General features: G+C 43.7%; 1 protein-coding gene across 1 annotated transcript in view; it reads right to left on the bottom strand.

The window, feature by feature from the left end:
• ACO2 (aconitase 2) overlaps nt 1-19785 on the bottom strand; it is a 33261-nt gene extending 13476 nt beyond the window's left edge. Inside the window, exons 1-6 of the mRNA XM_066633560.1 lie at nt 19710-19785; nt 10476-10618; nt 8244-8502; nt 2527-2619; nt 1037-1195; nt 370-520 (exon numbers count right to left, since the gene is read on the bottom strand). Of these exons, the coding sequence (XP_066489657.1) occupies nt 370-520; nt 1037-1195; nt 2527-2619; nt 8244-8502; nt 10476-10618; nt 19710-19745 (841 nt within the window). The 5' untranslated portion in view covers nt 19746-19785. The remainder of the gene's footprint in view (nt 1-369; nt 521-1036; nt 1196-2526; nt 2620-8243; nt 8503-10475; nt 10619-19709) is intronic.
• Nucleotides 19786-21698: the final 1913 nt, after the last annotated feature.

Below are 21698 nucleotides of genomic sequence, written 5' to 3'. Positions count from 1 at the left end.
TGTAAATAGGCATGTGTAGAGTAGAACTAGTGAGGTTTTTTTAATTTTCCTTGTGGCTATGTATGTACTGACATTCCAGCGGCCCTTAAGGAGCCCATAATGTTGGGTGGCCGCTGCCTAAATTACTAATATCAGTTACAATAAAGGACCTTTCACTTCTATTCTAGTGAATATGTGGTCAAAGGTGGATTGAATGGCTCAGAAGGACCCAAGGGCTTGGGTGGGCAAGCAGCAAAGGGAGCTGGGGTGGCCCCAATCCTTTCACAATGTCCATGACATTAATGGTGTTTGCTAAACAGCTCTGGCTGTAACAGGTGACTTCCAAAGTCACTCACACCACACCCTGACATAACAGGGTATTTTCCTTACCTGTGCAAGAGATGGAATCTACTCCAGGTCCATGATATTCTATAATGGCTCCTGTGCCACCTTTCACTGTAAGTATGCCTGCCACTTTCAGGATAACATCTTTAGGAGAGCTCCAACCTGACAGTTTACCAGTCAGTTTTACACCAATTACCTGAAGAACCACCAATGAAAATAAGAGTTAAACTTGCAGAATGTGCCTCCTCAAAAAAAAAATATTAATCTAATTTCCTAGAGTGGCCTGAACTGATTGCAAACAAATAATTATTGCAAATAAAAAGGAAGTATTCTTGGAGCACAGAGATTCAGATTCCAAGAAAAAGTTTGCTATTACAAACACATAATAATAATAATAATAATAATAATAATAATAATAATAATAATAATAATAATAATAAACTTTATTTATATCCCACCCTTCTCCCTAAAGGGACTCCCTATTATAGTTAATAGATGCAAAGCTAGCAATGCTAGTGCATCCTTTGGGTCACAAAACAAGCAGTGTGGACACGAGAGGTCCAGAACTGCCATGGGAAGCAATGGATACAACTAAGATCATCCCATTATTATGCCACATTAAAAACAAGAAATTGTCACTTTTGGAAGGCAAAGCTCTCTTATTTATATGTTTCAGCATGCTGAAGGAAGCACACATTTTTTTCTCTCTTACCTTAGGGCATTTGAGTTCCCAGGGGATTCCTGCCATGACATCCACTGCATCAGCTCCACCAACTCCAATACAGATCCCACCCAAGCCACCACCATTGGGCGTATGGGAATCTGTGCCGATAAGCATGACGCCAGGATAGGCGTAGTTCTCAAGGATAATCTGAAACAGGACAAGTTTTATTTCTAAAAGAATGGAGACTCCCCCCTACTCACAGAACAGACAACTCTGAAAACCTTTTGGAAATGCATTAAAACAGGTTTGTTTAGCCAACTTGGGCTGGCACTTCATGAAGCATCAGAGTCATCTTAAAATGGTAAAAGCAGGCAAAATTAAGTCATTAGCAAGTGAAGCAGGAGGGTTATTACCAGCATTCCCTGTAAGAATCCCCACAGCTGCAGAGTCCTACCATGGCTGTGTGACAAGGCATCCAGATGTTGGGCAATGTCACATGTCACTGCCAAACTTCCAGGGAGTCAAGTAATTGTGCACCTTAGAGGGAACACTTGTTGTCCCCAGGAGTCAATATGAGTATACAACATTCCATTACTCATTCCCCTCGCTGATGAAACTGTACTCATGAAAAACAATCAGTACTTCCAATACTGTAACTTAAAAAATTGATTCAAACACAAATAGTAAAGTTAAATCCAAGAGTATTTAAATCCTTTCTAACAGGAATTGTAGTCCCCCAACCCCATACACGTGCAGTCTAACCTAACTCCATTTTTTGTTTCTAGATGGCATTTTTGGAAGGCAGGCAGAACTTCATTTTGGAAGAAGGTGAGGTCTGGCTGTGCTGTCAGGAGAGGTTATGCCAATTAAAGGGAAGGAAGGCTGTAACACTGTGGCGCATCTGTGTGCCTCTTTTCCTCCAAGGTCTTACAAATTTGGGTAACCTATCCTGAGAGTAAATTGCTGCAAGCACAAGCTCTGCTGCAGAATTAATAGTTCCAGTTGCCCAGGAGGTTGGCCACCTGGGCAATCTTTTCAGATTCCTATGTGAAGAAGACTCTCCCATGAATGACTGAAGCCTGGGAGCAGCACACCTTGCCATGTCATTTGTCCCTCAGGAACTTCTCCAATCAAGGTGCAATCAAGCCTTTGAGTGCTCCTGGAAGGACACATTAAAACTCAGCCAAGCCCAGGAACCCAGTGTTGCATACCCAAAGAGGAGCTCCAAACCTTCTTTGTTCACCCAAAAATATAAACTTGCTTTTCCATATTGCTGTAAATATTGTTTGTGTAAAGTCCTATAACTTTCCTTGCACTAGAAACAGAACTTTGGGTCATCTCTTTCCCCAGTACAGATGTCCACACCAAGCATTTTGGGTCACTTCTAAGTGCTCTGGAAGCACCCATCCTGAGGTATGTTTTGATGGTCTTCCCAAGGAAACAAAATCACATTATAAAGAAAAGTCTTTTCTCAAGAAAATTTCAGCTACGTGTATATTAAAGTTCTTTTTCTTGCCATTAGGAAGGAAAGGGTGTACCTGGTGAATGATTCCTGATCCAGGTTTCCAGAAACCTACTCCATACTTGGCACCTGCTGTGGCTAGGAAGTTGTATACCTCTTGGTTAATGTCCTGTGAACAACAAACATAAAACAAAGAAGCATACTAGTAAAGGGCTTAATAATGTTTCTAAAACACTAGATACCTGCCACTCTGATGCACAATATCCTCAACCTTACTCAGTACATAAGTCTTGGGAATGAACTAGAGTCAGATGCCAAACAGCTAAAGATTTCCTCTTTTTAGGTCAGAAAGATTTATACTAACCAGTGTGGTTCTGTGTTAAGTTCCACTTGCAAGTGGATTGAACCTTCAAGCACTCTCTAACTCTCTAGTGCTAACTTGCACTACACATGTAAACCAAAAGGAAGCTTAAGGTATTAATGAAGTTGCATGCAATTCAAGATCCCCTGCAATGCCACAAAGGATGTGAAAACAACTCAGAACCTATGGTGCACAGCGCACAGAAACAGCAAAAAAAAGTCTTGGGCAGGCCCTAGAAGTTAGTAAATTACAGATACTCTGAACAGGAGAATGAAAGTCATACTAAGAGCTCCTATTTCTACTTCCAACATTTTTTTCCAGTTAATGTTTCTTCTACTGTACAAAATTTTCCTCTCAATTGCAAACAATCTAGCTTTATTTTACCAAGTGGGACATTAACTGTATTAAAAATAAATTTCAAGCAGAAATGTGAAGTTCTAATTAGAAAACACAAGGCCACCATTTTTATATTTTTCAAATGTTCAAGACCCTTCCCTCATATTATGAACTATTTTTTCCAGGGCCTCAAATAAAGTTTAATGACTTGCAGAAGACCAATTTCAAGTACAGTTTACCTCCCTGATATCCAACTGCTATGACTTTTGCAGAATGAGTTTCTCTATACTAGCACTAGATAAGAGATTCATTTCAATCACCATCTTCCACTGACTCCTAAGGAAGTACAGAATGCAAAGCAGATTGCTTACATTTTGCTACTTATTGACCTTACGTGATCACTCCAGGGCAGCAATTTTTAACCACTGTGCCATGGCACACTGCTGTGCCGCGAATGGACGACAGGTGTGCTATGGGAGTTTGAAGGAGGGTCATATTTGTAAGGCCATTGGGGAATATGAGCCCCTGGGTGCAGTGTGCCTTGTCACTTGTCAAAAAATGATGTGCCTTGACAATTTTAATGCCTTCTCAATATGCCATGAAATGAAAAAGGAAATCGCTGCTCTAGGGCAATAAATAAAGGAATGGATATCTGGCAAGAGAAGATTTGGTTTTGCATTTGCTCTACAGCGATGCTGGCAGCGTTATTTGTATCAAATCAAGGCACTTCATCATTATACTCATATAGATCTTTCTTTCTCTTCAGGTAGAATTTGCCAAGATCAGATTCAATGCCTTGACCCACCTATTATTCATTCAGTGTCAAATGGCAACATTAGGAAAAAAATCCAGATAGAAAAGGCATGACTTTTGTTTACTGTAGCCATGGAGCAGTTAAAGATGGGGGGAGCGCTTGGAGAAGAATGCTCAGAAAATGTTAAGTGCTCAGAATAACAGTCAAGTCCACAAGTAATAAGAAGTTAATGGAATGAACAGTCATTAGCAAAAAGCACTCCAGACCCAAAGATTCTTGCAGTTTTTGAATAGAGGGCTCAAATCAAGGACTGTTGCTTCTAATGAGAAGAAATTGCTCACTCATGGCCTAGTTAACCTTATTAAGATCTAAAGGTGAAAAGCAGCAAACATGGAAATGTGTTGACAAGTCCTATGAACTGGATCAGGGATGCCCAAACCCTGGCCCTGGGGCCACTAGTGGCCCTCGAGGACTCCCAATGCAGTCATCAGGGACACCCCAGTCTCCAATGAGCCTCTGGGTCTCTGGAAACTTGCTGCAGCCCGCACTGGCCCGACACAACTGCTCTCAGTGTGAGGGTGACTGTCTGACCTCTTGTGTTAGCTGAGGGACGTGGGCTCCCTCCACTGCTTGCTGTTTCATGTCTGTGATGCAGTAGCGGAAGCAAAGAAAAGGTCAGCCTTGCTTTGTGCAAAGCCTTTTAGGCCTTGAGCTATTGCAAGACCGTCAATCATTCATGTAAGTTCCACCTCTAGTATATTAATTTAGGTAAACTTATGTAAATTTATTCAAATTTTAACTGTAAATTAATACTTTGTTTCCCCGGCCCCCGACACAGTGTCAGAGAGATGATGTGGCCCTCTTGCTGAAAACTTTGGACACCCCTGAACTGGATGATAGAAATATTCCCATAGAACACTAGTTGTGTAATCCACAAAAGATGAAACAAAGGTATGCAGTTACTCGTTTTGCTCTTCCTGCAATTAAAGTTATGCAACATACTGAGTTCACAGCCCTTGGCACCTCTTTGGCTTCTAAAGTTTTCCACCAACTTTCATGACTACCTTCAGACACAAAAGCTACAGAATTGCATTTTTTAAATTAACTATAAAGGAATCTATAATAAGAACATAAGAACAGCCCCACTGGATCAGGCCACAGGCCCATCTAGTCCAGCTTCCTGTATCTCACAGCGGCCCACCAAATGCCCCAGGGAGCACACCAGATAACAAGAAACCTCATCCTGGTGCCCTCCCTTGCGTCTGGCATTCTGACATAACCCATTTCTAAAATCAGGAGGTTGCGCATACACATCATGGCTTGTACCCCATAATGGATTTTTCCTCCAGAAACTTGTCCAATCCCCTTTTAAAGGCGTCTAGGCTGGACGCCATCACCACATCCTGTGGCAAGGAGTTCCACAGACCGACCACACGCTGAGTAAAGAAATATTTCCTTTTGTCTGTCCTAACCCGCCCAACACTCAATTTTAGTGGATGTCCCCTGGTTCTGGTATTATGTATTATAGGGAGAGTGTAAAGAGCATCTCCCTATCCACTCTGTCCATCCCCTGCATAATTTTGTATGTCTCAATCATGTCCGCCCTCAGGCGACTCTTTTCTAGGCTGAAGAGGCCCAAACACTGCAGCCTTTCCTCATAAGGAAGGTGCCCCAGCCCCGTAATCATCTTAGTCGCTCTCTTTTGCACCTTTTCCATTTCCACTATGTCTTTTTTGAGATGCAGCGACCAGAACTGGACACAATACTCCAGGTGTGGCCTTACCATCGATTTGTACAACGGCATTATAATACTAACCGTTTTGTTCTCAATACCCTTCCTAATGATCCCAAGCATAGAATTGGCCTTCTTCACTGCTGCCGCACATTGGGTCAACACTTTCATCGACCTGTCCACCACCACCCCAAGATCTCTCTCCTGATCTGTCACAGACAGCTCAGAACCCATCAACCTATATCTAAAGTTTTGATTTTTTGCCCCAATGTGCATGACTTTACACTTACTGACATTGAAGCGCATCTGCCATTTTGCTGCCCATTCTGCCAGTCTGGAGAGATCCTTCTGGAGCTCCTCACAATCACTTCTGGTCTTCACCACTCGGAAAAGTTTGGTGTCGTCTGCAAACTTAGCCACTTCACTGCTCAACCCTGTCTCCAGGTCATTTATGAAGAGGTTGAAAAGCCCCGTTCCCAGGACAGATCCTTGGGGCACACCGCTTTTCACCTCTCTCCATTGTGAAAATTGCCCATTGACACCCACTCTCTGCTTCCTGGCCTCCAACCAGTTCTCAATCCACAAGAGGACCTGTCCTCTAATTCCCTGACTGTGGAGTTTTTTCAGTAGTCTTTGGTGAGGGACCGTGTCAAACGCCTTCTGAAAGTCCAGATATATGATGTCCACGGGTTCTCCCACATCCACATGCCTGTTGACCTTTTCAAAGAATTCTATAAGGTTCGTGAGGCAAGACTTACCCTTACAGAAGCCATGCTGACTCTCCCTCAGCAAGGCCTGTTCGTCTATGTGTTTTGAGATCCTATCTTTGATGAGGCATTCCACCATCTTACCCGGTATGGATGTTAGGCTGACCGGCCTATAGTTTCCCGGGTCCCCCCTCTTTCCCTTTTTAAAAATAGGCGTGACATTTGCTATCCTCCAATCTCTGGCACCATGGCCGTTTTGAGGGACAAGTTGCATACCTTAGTCAAGAGGTCTGCAACTTCATTCTTCAATTCCTTAATAACTCTTGGGTGGATGCCATCAGGGCCCGGTGACTTATTGATCTTTAATTTATCAATGAGGTCTGAAACATCTTCTCTTTTAACCTCTATCTGACTTAACTCCTCGGTCAGGAGGGGCCGTTCGGGCAGCGGTATCTGCCCAAGGTCTTCTGCCGTGAAGACAGATGCAAAGAACTCATTTAATTTCTCTGCCATCTCTAAGTCTCCTTTTATCTCCCCTTTCCCTCCCTCACCATCCAGAGGGCCAACCGCTTCTCTGTTCAAGATGACAAATTCCATCCCCAATACACATTTCCAAAACTATATGGTGATGCGTTCTGCAAGTGACCTTGATCTTCTTGGGTAGATACATGAGATGCTGAGCTTAAAAACCTCACTCTATTCATGTAGCTGTTTAAACAGATTTCCAAGAGGCACTCACAAAGGTAACAACTCATTTTCTCCTGTAATACTGTAGTTATTCACAGGAGCCAATAGGGCACATCCTAGTCCACAGACTACAAGCTAGGAGGTGAGGCAAGCCTTCCACTATATTATGCAAATGACACACGGTGGTCAGAACAAACCATTTAAAGATTCCCTTTCCTTTCCAAGACGTTTTGCTTGTTTCCAATCATATTGTATTAGTTCCACCAATTATACAACTCTTGAGATGGCTTGTGTCAAGAGGCATAACGTAGAAATCTCATGGGCGCTCCAAGTGATGTCAAAGAGAACAGGTCACTATTGCTAACAACACCTAAACAAAATGTTTCAAACAAAGTCTGGGATGCCACAATTGTGCATGTAGTACAAGTTCAAGTGGATGGGAAGCAAATACTGTAGTCAAAAGGGTAACAAGAATGAAACTTCTGGGTAGAATAAAGACTGCTCATAATTCAGTTTTAGGATGCAGAAATTCTGCTGGTTGGGGATACAATCAAAACCCAGCATCCCTTCTGCACTAAGAAAAGTAGACATAGTTCTCCAAATGTAACTATCACAATTTGTTTTTCAAATAAGCAGAGAACCACAGTCAGCAGTAAGAATGAAAAACAGATATCCTCGATGAAGAAGCGAGGCAAGAAGATGGAAGAATGTCTGCAGCATGAAAATGAGCAACCCACATTATGAAAGCACCTGAATCCACCTTTACCACCTTGCTGTCCTAAGAATAATATTCATCATGAAGTTTCATCCTGAGAGCAAAATCCAAAGGTTATACTACAGGTCATATTAGCACAGAATAAACAGAACATTCCTGGCTTGACACAGCCTAGGATGCTCTTCCTACCTTTCATATGTTTTTCTCTAATTAACTGAGGGATCAAGATGTCTTTGTGCTATGAAGTGAGAAGGAAGGGAGACAGAGTTCTGGGGAGTCTGGTTAAGAGACAAGGCAACTAAGGAAGTGGTTGCTGAGCTAACCAACAGGGTTACTACTGCCACAGCAGTATTGGGACCTGATAACCCTAAGTGCAGAACAAGGACTAAAAGATATGGGGAGAGAAGAGGACTGAATTTCACATATAAATTTGAACTAACCAGCCAGTTGTTGACTATGGGTCTCTACCAAACAAAGTTGGTGTCAATTTTAAATAATGACCTTTGCTCTCCGTAGATCTTTTTCACCACCCAATTGAGCTTCAATAAGGTGATCACAATGGATGGTTGAGGGCACTGCGACTTTAGGCAACCCACTGCTAATGAACTGCAGCATGGCCATCTGGGCAGTAGCATCCTGCATGGCTACCCGGTCTGGCCGCAGGCGCAGATATGTCTTGCCCCTCTCAATATCCTGCTTGACAGGGTCATCTAAGTGGCCATATACAATCTTCTCTGACAGGGTGAGGGGACGGTCCAGTCTGTTGGAAAGGAAACAGAAAGAACTTTAGGTCTTCTGCTCATGCATTTTATATATGTCACATTTTTCAACACATAACAGACTTACAGCGAAACTGATCAAGATCCTTATAGAAGCTTGTTAGTCTATCCAACCAGCATTGACATGGTTGAGCTCACCAACACGATCTATATACAAATAGACAGCTTGATGAAAGCACTCCTAGGCCATACACAGTCAAACCCAACACTGCACTCATTTTAAGGTTGTGACAGTGCCCCAGATGCAGACACAGATAAGACCACGGTTAACTAGAAATCCTAATTAGTTCCAAATGTAGCTGACATAACTACCAGTATAACTGAGGTTAGAGACAACCTCTCCAAGATAGAAGAGAAAGAACACAGTCTTGTGGTCCACCTGCATTGTCCCCTGAAAGGATACGACCTTGTAACTGCACTTTTAGCTTCTTCATTAGGGATGTTTCTCCCTTAAACAAAATTAACAACTGGATTTTGCATAGTTTTCACATATGCACTTTTGGATTGGTTATAATCTCAGATAGCACAGACTTATTCTGAACTATTCTCAAATAAAATTTGTATACTGTATTTAATGGTAGTTTGATTAAGTGACTAGTTAGTAATGTCTGCCTTTCTCTAAAGAACTCAAAAAGGGCAAGTCAGAATACCTTTCCACCCCAGTATTCCTAATAGGGAGAAATTTTGTGATCAAAAGGGATCTACAGACTAGATGACCTCAAGAGTGAACCTAAATTTCACAAGACAGTTAGAATACCCATTTTCTCTGGATTTTTCTGCCTTCTAACGGTTTGTCTCCTGGTTCTATCACTGAGGAATCAATTCATGCAAATCTTTGCATTCTCCTGATGACTATGAGCAAGGGCCAACTTTGAAAAGTACAAACAAAAGGTTATGGGAAGAGAAGCGACTGAAAAAACACAAAGATATACAGGCTCCTAGAAAGATGTTGTGATGTTTCCCAGCTTTGAAATGCAATTAATTTGCAACTAAATTAGCCACTAATGTGTAACCCTGAAAGGCCCTGGCAGCCTCCTGTGGTGGTGGTGGAGGGATTTTAAAGCCAGAAAAGAAAATGAGTTCAGAGATCAGCTGCTTACCACTTTCTCAGATTCCTCATCAGTCACTGATGTCAGTAGCCTCCCTCAACAATCCTCCCCCTATGCCATTATGAGCAAGCAGAAGTCACCACTAGTTAGCACAAGCGCTCAATGACTTCCCCCAACACATACCATTTACATTGCTTTTTATGGGAGAAGTCATTTCAATTTGCATGCAGATTTCACAGAATGTAACCCCAGCATAAAAAGGTGCCTATATCTGAAGTAGAAGTAGCCTCATAGCTCAAGTGGACCTCACTCCCTATAACTCCTGGTCATAGTTCATTGCCCTGCTAGATAGGGCAGTGGCAGCACTTAGGAAGAAAAAATTAAGCCATTGATGTAAAGATCAAAATGCTACTAAAAGAATCTGTTTATTTGGGAATTTACATCAATACAGAATACTGATTATACAACTTTTCAGAGAATTTGATCAGAACTAGAGTAGATAATACGGACACAAGCGATACCAAAAGCTTTATCGCTTTCGGATCAGTGTCCTCCACCATCACTGCTCAACACACTACATGTGAAAAGTGTGTAGTACTCTATATTCCTCCACCATTATATACATCCCAATCCTAAACAACTTTCCAGTGCTGATGCAGCCCTGAGGCAAGGGAACAAATGCTCCCTTACCTTGAGGAGGCCTGTGTGACTGCCACCACCACAGAACGCAGTACACACCCTACTGGCATGGCTATACTGGAGCGGGAAAGTTGGTTAGAATTCGACTGCTGGTAGAAAAATGTAATCCAGGGCTGCTGTCCTTGCAGTCAGTTTTGTTTAAAAATCCTTTGAAAACAATCTCTTCCTATGTGGCAACAGCTAGACTCTTCAAGCCCAACTCTTACCTTTTACGAACAATGTTGATATTTTTCTCAAGCATTTCATATTGTATGTATTCGTTAGGCTCAAACTGGCTCATGGCCACCTTGGCCCGCTGGCACAGGATGGGAGCAACATGGTATCTTCGAATACCTTTACTCAAGGCTTGCTAGAGGGAGATAGAAGAGAAAATGGTTAGTTTCCTTCAGTATTTTCATAAAGATGATCCTACATTTACAAGATTAGAACTATTTCTAGCCACAGAACACCAGATATCAAGTAAGCTTCAGCAGCCTTTAACAGCTACTGGCAACAGGACACCAACTGTTTCTGGAGACTTAAGAAGACTTCTAGCTACCAGTAGAACATAAGTTAACACTTTGAGAAGGAAAAAGAAGATTCTCAAACACTTCTAACTTGCAACACATCCACACTCCTTGCCTGAGCCCTATATCAGCACTCCTTGCCCAAGCCCTACAACAACTCTGTTACTTTCTACACAGTACTCACCAATTCAATTCTTGTCAAAGCCCACACCAAAAAAACTGCAAGACATGAAGACTTGAGAAGGTGATAGCACAGTAGCCTGCCCTAGTACAGACAACTGGTAGAGGACAGGAAAAAAATATCTGCAAGTAAAAACTAGTACATCAAACAGAAAAGGAACAGGTTGGGTGGAATGTGTGCTCATTTTGTGCATATGTGCATTTTTAAGCATAGATAGCATTAAAAAGCTTCTCCCTGCCTATAAACTGAAAGAGTACAGTCGATTTTACAGTCCCATTCTGCTACATATGTAGACCACACCAAAATCCTACCTCTCCAGCCAGACCACATATGTTAGGCTAGAGTCACTGAATAACATGGAGCAAGTCAGTTTGTCAACCTAAATCACAGGATTCTTAAAAAAATAAAATGCCCTTCCTCCAAGCAAAACTCTTATGGATCAAATGGCTTCTGGGAAAGTTAATGCATTTCAATGAGACTGTGCCATCTCTACTCATGGTAAATTACCAAAAGACATTTTTCATTTGCTAGCACTAGATGCAAGCAAGAGGGATTACTGGATTAAAACTATCAATGAAACCGTTACCTGTATTTAACACACAAGGTTTATACATAACGTGGATTACCACTACTGTCATCACCACCCCTGACTTAAAGTTTCCTAATTTTAAGGTCCAGAGCTATTTTTAATACATGGCTGAAACACCCACACCCCTCCCTTAAACTACCTAGTATCCTCATGTGACAGGATAAGGAAAAAACTTTTAAAACCATTCCCTTGATCAGGTTGAAACAGAATTTGCTTCTTACAATTCTCTGGGGCACTTTAAAGGAAGGGACTATTTTCCCAAATTACTAATCCAAGGGTGAGCTCATGCAGGATCTATCACTGGATAAAGCCCTATTACTGTAGAGTTTGCAGTTGGCCTGTGGCAATTTACAGAACTGGAAATCTGTGCAAGATCCAGAATTAGTTTATTGCTGCCCCTCACAACTTAAAAGGCAGATAGGGATATTGTGATAATATTTCTGCAGTTTGTCCAATATTTGTACAAAAACACACCTTTTCCAAGGCGGTACTCACCATAATCCCTGCAAGGAAACACAGGGTCTACTTTTCTTCTTAGCCATACCTCTCAAAACAAACTGAGTAAGCAAAACCAGCATTACCAATGAGGTAACTTGCATGCCTTTACTTCAACCAAGTGATACTATTCTGGCAGGAATAAGGTACTTTTATTGGCAGAAGTGTATAAGAGCCTTAAGCCAATAAGGAAAGTAAGAATCCAAAGATGAGGATGCAAAAGAAATCTTGCTGTGATGAGATCTGTAGTAGATCAGTTACTCACCAAAAGCTTTAAAAACCCTATGTTGGTACAAGATATTGATCACTAATGCCATGTTGGACAAGGGCCTCAGAATGTGACTAATTTGTACAGTATGAAAAGATTTACTCTATGAAGCCCTACACAACCTGCTTTTAGCAGATTAAAGCCATTTCCTTCCACATTCTGTTGTACATCTTAAACCATGCTCTCTAAAGCAAGGGTGTCAAACTTAAGACCCAGGGGCCGGATGCAGCCTGCGGAAGCTTTTTATCTGGCCCTTGGACTCTCAGCATTGCTGAGCAATGCTGAAGCCTCACTGCTGAAATGGTGGCCCACATGATAATTGGGCTCCCATATCTTGAAATATGTTCAAGATTTGTGTATTTTCAATCATTTGCAGCTAATGAGTTCCCACAGAGTGCTTATTTCTGGTTCTGACCTGTTTAATGACATCACTTCCTGCTAAATAACAACATCACTTCCAGCCTTCAGCAGGCATCTTGAATGCTATTTGGCCTGCTGTATGTCATGAGTTTGACACACCTGCTCTAAAGCTTGCCTCATAGGGACAATAGCAAGCCACTTTCCAATTGAATAAACTCTCACAGCAACATATGTTTATTTCACTTAATACCTTTACATTAACCCATTTCTGCCCAGCCCACAGGTGTACACATTTGATCTCTGTTGTATCTATGCAACGTTGGGCAGAAATGGCTTAAATTAACAGAAGTTAACATATCGTTCTTAGCCACCCTTCCACTGGTGATTAACATAGCCAGGCAGATACTGCCCTTCTGGTTCCCCTAGAACAGTTGCATTCAACCTTTTTCATGCCATTACCCCAATTAATAAAGAGGGAGACTGGGGACCCATCACCAATTCTGTCCTCTTCTGAGATCTGATCCGACAACCCCACCTGCCCCATTTTCCCCTACCTCTTCTCAACAACCCTGTGAGGTAGCAGACTGAGCAGGGCTGCCTTTAGAAGCTACTAGGCAAGACAATGTGCAGGATTAGGTAACAACTCAGTTGTGATAAGGCAGTACTATTACTGGATTGGATCCGAGGCCTCTCTTGCATCGGCGTTGAAAGGTTGCCATAACCCCCAACCCCATGAAGCTTCGCAATTCCCAAATTGAATAAAACAGCCCTAGAAGATGGCAAAAACTCAGGATGCTACCTAGAGACTGTTTAGTCTTCAGTAGGATGTTTATACATTAGAGATAATGGGCAAAACACAGAGATAGCAGAAGCGCACACTGGCAGCTGCAGCCTGTGGTGCTCAGAGCACAGGGAAGAACACCAAAAAAAAAAAAAAGGAGGCAAGATTCAGGGAAGTCCCAGCACCAGAGTCTATTTACAGGCAGTATTTACAAGTAAAAGGCAGTTCCAGAAATCAGCAAGCAGAGGCAGTTCAGCAAACAGTCCAACTAGTCAGCAACTAGGTGTCAGTCCAGCAGTGATTTGTACAGCTCACTCCTACAACCCACACAGTGGAGTGTGCTTGTTGGATATTTATACTCCTGTCAGCCAATGGGAAAGGCCATGACCTCATCACTGCGGAATGTCATTGCACCATCCTGGGCAGGGATTTATTAGCTTTTTCTTCTCTCCTTGTTCTGTGCAATGACTCAGCACTTTGCCCTGATTGGCCCTTGCCCCATTGTCTGACAGGTATGCTTACATTTGCCTACACATAACAGCAATCTGGTAGGCCTGCCTTATCCAGCCACCAAATTGCCTTACTGTATGGGACACATACTGTAACAGATCCAACCTTGTTTTACACTGATTTTTTATACAGGAATTTGACTCAACACCAATGGCCCCTGCAAAGGAGAAGGACTGTGCTGATCCCTGGAGAAAGGGGAAAATGCACCCCTTTAAAATGTTTTTCTTACTGTTGTAGAGATTTTTATCTCAACAGGATGAGAAGGGCCCTTTAAATTAAAAGAAAACAGTCCTTTACAATAGTTAGAGAGAGGGTAGCCAGCTGACAATCCTTCAATCATTCTCTCACCAAACAACCCTTCCCTTCCCCCTGAACACCTCAAAGAAAGATAATCCTTTCTAAGCACCGGGAGAGAGACTGACTGTTGGACTGTCCTCTTAATGACTCTATCTTATCACAAAAGCCAGCAAGGCTGTTTTTAAATCACCTGAGCAAAAGGAACTTTGTTTTTAAATTGATTTGCTATAGTTCAGATTTTTGCCATCCAGTAAGTTCTGGGAATGGAACCCTCGTGAATAATGAGAATCAACCTGTATGACTAACAGAATAGAAGAAAGCATCCTTCTCCCTTATATATGCACGTTTTTAGTGGGCTAGGAGGCCTATATTTCTTATCATCCAAACCTTTCCTTAGTTGGCAACCTTCAGTCTCGAAAGACTATGGTATCGCGCTCTGAAAGGTGGTTCTGGAACAGCGTCTAGTGTGGCTGAAAAGGCCAATTCGGGAGTGACAATCCCTTCCACACTGGGAGCAAGTGCAGTCTGTCCCTGGCCTGTCTCCCTGGCTATGGGCCTTCCTTCTTTGCCTCTTAGCCTCAGACTGTTGGCCAAGTGTCTCTTCAAACTGGGAAAGGCCATGTTGCACAGCCTGCCTCCAAGCGGGCCGCTCAGAGGCCAGGGTTTCCCACTTGTTGAGGTCCACTCCTAAGGCCTTCAGATCCCTCTTGCAGATGTCCTTGTATCGCAGCTGTGGTCTACCTGTAGGGCGCTTTCCTTGCACGAGATCTCCATAGAGGAGATCCTTTGGGATCCGGCCATCATCCATTCTCACGACATGACCGAGCCAACGCAGGCGTCTCTGTTTCAGTAGTGCATACATGCTAGGGATTCCAGCACGTTCCAGGACTGTGTTGTTTGGAACTTTGTCCTGCCAGGTGATGCCGAGAATATGTCGGAGGCAGCGCATGTGGAAAGCATTCAGTTTCCTCTCCTGTTGTGAGTGAAGAGTCCATGACTCGCTGCAGTACAGAAGTGTACTCAGGACGCAAGCTCTGTAGACCTGGATCTTGGTATGTTCCGTCAGCTTCTTGTTGGACCAGACTCTCTTTGTGAGTCTGGAAAACGTGGTAGCTGCTTTACTGATGCGTTTGTTTAGCTCGGTATCAAGAGAAAGAGTGTCGGAGATCGTTGAGCCAAGGTACACAAAGTCATGGACAACCTCCAGTTCATGCGCAGAGATTGTAATGCAGGGAGATGAGTCCACATCCTGAACCATGACCTGTGTTTTCTTCAGGCTGATTGTCAGTCCAAAATCTTGGCAGGCCTTGCTAAAACGATCCATGAGCTGCTGGAGATCTTTGGCAGAGTAGGTAGTGATAGCTGCATCGTCTGCAAAGAGGAAGTCACGCAGACATTTCAGCTGGACTTTGGACTTTGCTCTCAGTCTGGAGAGGTTGAAGAGCTTTCCATCTGATCTGGTCTGGAGATAGATGCCTTCTGTTGTAGTTCCAAAGGCCTGCTTCAGCAGGACAGCGAAGAAGATCCCAAACAAGGTTGGTGCAAGAACACAGCCCTGCTTCACGCCGCTTCGGATGTCAAAGGGGTCTGATGTGGAGCCATCGAAGACAACAGTGCCCTTCATGTCCTTGTGGAAGGATCTGATGATGCTGAGGAGCCCGGGTGGACATCCAATCTTGGGGAGAATCTTGAAGAGGCCATCCCTGCTGACCAGGTCGAAAGCCTTCGTGAGATCTATGAAGGCTATAAAGAGTGGCTGTCGTTGTTCCCTGCATTTCTCCTGCAGTTGTCTAAGGGAGAATACCATATCAGTGGTGGACCTGTTGGCTCGGAATCCACACTGTGATTCTGGATAAACGCTCTCTGCAAGTACCTGGAGCCTCTTTAGTGCAACTCGGGCAAACAACTTTCCTACAACGCTAAGGAGAGAGATGCCACGGTAGTTGTTGCAGTCACCCCTGTCGCCTTTGTTCTTGTACAGCGTGATGATGTTTGCATCCCTCATGTCTTGAGGTAATCCACCTTCTCTCCAGCAGAGACAAACCAAACCAAACCAGCCCTACAGTAAGAACACAAGAGTGTGTTCTGTTCATACCAACAAAACTCAGCAGGCTTTTGCTTCCCCTTCAGTTGCAGTAGAATCATGTGAAGCTGATTCCTTGTATTACACCCTTCCATGTCATCAGATTAAATTCCCCTAACACTTTGGGGAAGTAGTTTGGTGAACCTAACCTTGAAATAGGAACATTTCAGCAAACCCATAACAAGCACAGCTTTCAGCTCCAAAGCTCATGAACCTTACATATATGCATTAAATTGATCTGCATGCAGTTTAATTTAATAGTATTAAGTATTGTCACCATGTTTTAAGCCATTTCTGCCCAACGTTGCATATACATAACAGGGATCAAATGTGCACACCTGTGGACTGGGCAGAAATGGGTTAAGCTGCCTCAGACTTCCAAACATTTTTGATGCAAAGAGGAATCAAAAAGGCTGTTTGGGCACACCAAATACTTGCAGCCTACTGAAAATAGTCATATACTTGATATTTAAGGATCAGTATTGTAGCCTCAAATTTCCATTGTAAGAATTTTATAAAGATTTCAATAGAACATTCTCCCATGAACAGCAATAAACCTTCACAGCAAACAGAATACTTTTCTGTAAAGTTTGAAAGGACATGGACAGTATTTTTTAAAATGCCCAAAGTGGATACCAACACAACACTTAAATCATCATTTGCTTTACACAGTCATTTTTTATGTGCTCCAATACTTCCTATTTTAAAAGTTTAGCTTGCATCACGTCAGGCTATGGATTGTAAGCTTAAGAAAACACAAGAGCTGTAAATGCATTTTGGAGCATGTCCTTCAGCGCCATCTGCCTTTTTTTTGCAGATCTTGATATATTTCAAGCTGGATGTTTAGCATCTCGGAGATCAGCCGATGTAGATCTCCATGTTCAGTTGCTGTGTAGATTTCAGTCTCAAAGGCAAGTTTGCAACCTCCATGAACCTCCATTTTGGGTTGAACGGTCACTTCCACTAGTTTCTGTCCAGAACCAGTACAATTATTCTGTACCAGAATAACCATTTCTTCTGCTAGATTGCCCACCAATATTGTTCACCAGTATTACCCACTGCAATTCAGAACACCATCTGGATTTTACCTGTCAGTAGCAAATAAAGTCACAGGTCGCTACATTACAAAAAGGTCCATGTTGTTCTGATCTTATTTAGTACAAGGATTTCCTCTTTCCTTGCATAAAGGGACACAAATTAGAAGGATATTTTTCTGAAGCAAAGCCTTTCTAACTAGATTAAACTAACTAGCATACTCCACTGGTAGTTGCAGCTAGAAGTTAGTAAGATGAGACTGAGTGCTTAGCAGCAACAGATTATACAGCACCATCAATTTTTTTCATAGTGAAAAGACAGCTCCCTCCCCCAAGGGGATTACAATCTAAAGGCAGCCACAAGGGAGCCAAAGTGGGTGAAGGTAGACGTAAACAGGGTAACTGTATGCAATTATCCAGTTATACATACTTAAGCTTAGTTGCAGTAGGACGAGGACTAATGTATCGGTCTAAGGCTTCCTGAGAAAAGTGCAAGGCTATGGCTGCAATCTTATGCAGGCATATCCATATCCATGGATCCAGTATCTGCTGTTTCAGTTATCCACTGATCAGGGACCCCCATACCCCCATTAACATTTAAAGGCTTACCCCAGCAAAAATGCTTTGCCTTTACAGGGTCATGCAAGCTGCCTCCAGACAGCCAGAATACTTGAAAGCTAGATGGAGGTCAACAGAGGTCGCTTCCTGTTAACTTCAATCTAGTCTTTTCAGGCATTCCAGCTGCCAGCATTCCAGCTTCCTGTAAAACAGCAGCATTTTTGCTAGGGTAAGCCTTTAAATAATGTTAATCAGCATGCAGAAGGGCAGGGGAACCACAAAAATGGGGGTTCCCTGTATACGTGGGTGTCTGTGAAATAGATCCACCATGGGTATGGGGCACAACTGTATAGACTTCCCTGGGAATAAGCACCATTGAACACAATCACGTGCTTGTTTACTTTCTTCTAAGTGCATGATTGCACTGCATGAATACTAGGAAGGAAATATCACTTAGAAAAAAATCCATTTCTTTTGGAGACGTTGAGTCATACCTACCCAGAAGAACACTGCTCTCAAAATTGGGATAATAATTTGTACAACACCAATCATGTTATGGCAGTTTGATATAGGAGGGGAAAAGTGTGATTTCCAGGCCACGCATTTTGCACAGAATTCAGGCAGCATACAGTACAACAGTGGTTCTCAAACTTTTAGCACCAGGACCCACTTTCAAGAATGAGAATCTGTCAGGATCCACTGGAAGGGATGTCATGAACAGAAGTGACATCATCAAGCAGGAGAATTTTTAACAATCCTAGGCTGCAATCCTACCCACACTTACCCAGGAAGTTCCATTTACTATCATTGTTAAAAGCATTTACAAAGTAGCCTGTTAAAAGTACAGATCTGTAACATTTTCCAAATGCAGTCACATACCCTGGTAGCATCAAGTCTAATGTATGAAAAATGAAATATTGAAATGAATGGGGATCCACCTGAAACAGGCTTGCGACCCACCTAGTGGGTCCCGGCCCACAGTTTAAGAAACACTGCAGTAAAATATGCACCATTTTAAAGAAGTTGGATGCACAATGAAAATCCTTAAGCAGACACTATTTAGTAGTATGGGAGAAAAAGATCTGAAGTGGGAGCCAAGAAACAAAAATATTCTAAACTAAAAAAGGGTTTCTTATGTCAGTGGAGCACAGGCACACCATAAGCATTTCAATTTAATAGGGGATGGGGGCAGGGAGAAAGACAGGCATCTAAAAACACCCGGAGTCAGCAAGGCTAGCACTTCAACAGTGCCATATAGATATAAAGTAGGGTACATTTATAAAATTTAGTATTTGTATAAAAAAATAAAGTTAAGTGTAAGTATAAAAAAACAGTTTAAGATATAAAAATGTGTATGGAAATGGTGGCAAAGGTGACACTGAATTAGGTGCTGCGGGATCAGAACAGCTGCCTGTCAGCCGCTCCCCTGCTGACTGAGGTGGCAGCGCAGCCCGGCCAGTCACCTTGCGCTCACCTTGAGGGGCGGCAGGGCCACCAGGGACCGAGCCAGGCCTGCAGGAGACATAGGCTCTGGCCAGCCTGCAGAGGGAGGCCCGGCCCAGCCCAGTCGCCTGGACTACCAGCCCCTCAGCCCGCGGCACTGCAACATGGCAAGGGGGACGCGCTGACCTACAGCGAGGACCGGGGACGCGGAGGTGATGACCGAGGCCGGGCAGACCTCCGCCGGCCTTCCACCCCTCCCCGCGGCCCCCTGAGCCGCGCCCGCCTCTCGCCGCCTCCTTCCACCGGGCACCGGCCCCTGCGGCCGCCGCGCTCACCTGTAGCCGACTGACTAGGACACAGTACGGCGCCATTTTGTTCACTGACAAAGATGAAGTCGCCTGGCGATGACGTTCCTCGCCGCTTTTAAAGGACGTGTCGCGGTGTGGGGGGTGGCCTCTGCTCTGCGCAACCTCTGGCTGCTGCGAGGCCATCTCTTTCATAGAGATAGGAAAAGGCTAGAGGGACGGTGGGCGTGGTTTAAAACAGGACTTCACATACATTTCCTTCTAGGACTAGATCAGAGGTCTCTCAACCCCGGCCCGGGGACGAGATGTGGCCCATGGCGAGCTTCTGTCCGGCCTGCGACCAGCCTCTTGTCCCCTGAAAGCCTCAGGCCCACTTGGCCGAATGACTTGGCCAGAAGATTGGAGGATAGCAAATGTCACGCCTATTTTTAAAAAGGGAAAGAGGGGGGACCTGGGAAACTATAGGCCGGTCAGCCTAACATCCATACCGGGTAAGATGGTGGAATGCCTCATCAAAGATAGGATCTCAAAAGACATAGACGAACAGGCCTTGCTGAGGGAGAGTCAGCATGGCTTCTGTAAGGGTAAGCCTTGCCTCACAAACCTTATAGAATTCTTTGAAAAGGTCAGCAGGCATGTGGATGTGGGAGAACCCATGGACATTATATATCTGGACTTTCAGAAGGCGTTTGACACGGTCCCTCACCAAAGGCTACTGAAAAAACTCCAGTCAGGGAATTAGAGGACAGGTCCTCTCATGGATTGAGAACTGGTTGGAGGCCAGGAAGCAGAGAGTGGGTGTCAATGGGCAATTTTCACAATGGAGAGAGGTGAAAAGCGGTGTGCCCCAAGGATCTGTCCTGGGAACGGGGCTTTTCAACCTCTTCATAAATGACCTGGAGACAGGGTTGAGCAGTGAAGTGGCTAAGTTTGCAGACGACACCAAACTTTTCCGAGTGGTGAAGACCAGAAGTGATTGTGAGGAGCTCCAGAAGGATCTCTCCAGACTGGCAGAATGGGCAGCAAAATGGCAGATGCACTTCAATGTCAGTAAGTGTAAAGTCATGCACGTTGGGGCAAAAAATCAAAACTTTAGATATAGGCTGATGGGTTCTGAGCTGTCTGTGACAGATCAGGAGAGAGATCTTGGGGTGGTGGTGGACAGGTCAATGAAAGTGTCGACCCAATGTGCGGCGGCACTGAAGAAGGCCAATTCTATGCTTGGGATCATTAGGAAGGGTATTGAGAACAAAATGGCTAATATTATAATGCCGTTGTACAAATCTATGGTAAGGCCACACATGGAGTATTGTGTCCAGTTCTGGTCGCCGCATCTCAAAAAAGACATAGTGGAAATGGAAAAGGTGCAAAAGAGAGCGACTAAGATGATTACGGGGCTGGGGCACCTTCCTTATGAGGAAAGGCTACGGCGTTTGGGCCTCTTCAGCCTAGAAAAGAGACGCCTGAGGGGGGACATGATTGAGACATACAAAATTATGCAGGGGATGGACAGAGTGGATAGGGAGATGCTCTTTACACTCTCACATAATACCAGAACCAGGGGACATCCACTAAAATTGAGTGTTGGGCGGGTTAGGACAGACAAAAGAAAATATTTATTTACTCAGCGTGTGGTCGGTCTGTGGAACTCCTTGCCACAGGATGTGGTGCTGGCGTCTACCCTAGACGCCTTTAAAAGGGGATTGGACAAGCTTTTGGAGGAAAAATCCATTATGGGGTACAAGCCATGATGTGTATGCGCAACCTCCTGGTTTTAGAAATGGATTATGTCAGAATGCCAGATGCAAGGGAGGACACCAGGATGAGGTCTCTTGTTATCTGGTGTGCTCCCTGGGGCATTTGGTGGGCCGCTGTGAGATACAGGAAGCTGGACTAGATGGGCCTATGGCCTGATCCAGTGGAGCTGTTCTTATGTTCTTATGACTGGAACTGTGCTCTGGTTGCATCTGGAGGGTGTTCTAAGGGCCAGAGAGGTTGAATGAATGAGCCCATTCATTC

Source organism: Tiliqua scincoides, chromosome 7 (genome assembly GCF_035046505.1).
Source record: "Tiliqua scincoides isolate rTilSci1 chromosome 7, rTilSci1.hap2, whole genome shotgun sequence".
Classification (NCBI taxonomy): domain Eukaryota; kingdom Metazoa; phylum Chordata; class Lepidosauria; order Squamata; family Scincidae; genus Tiliqua; species Tiliqua scincoides.
The sequence above is the reverse complement of the archived record's forward strand: the minus strand, read 5'-3'. Positions and strand labels throughout refer to the sequence as shown.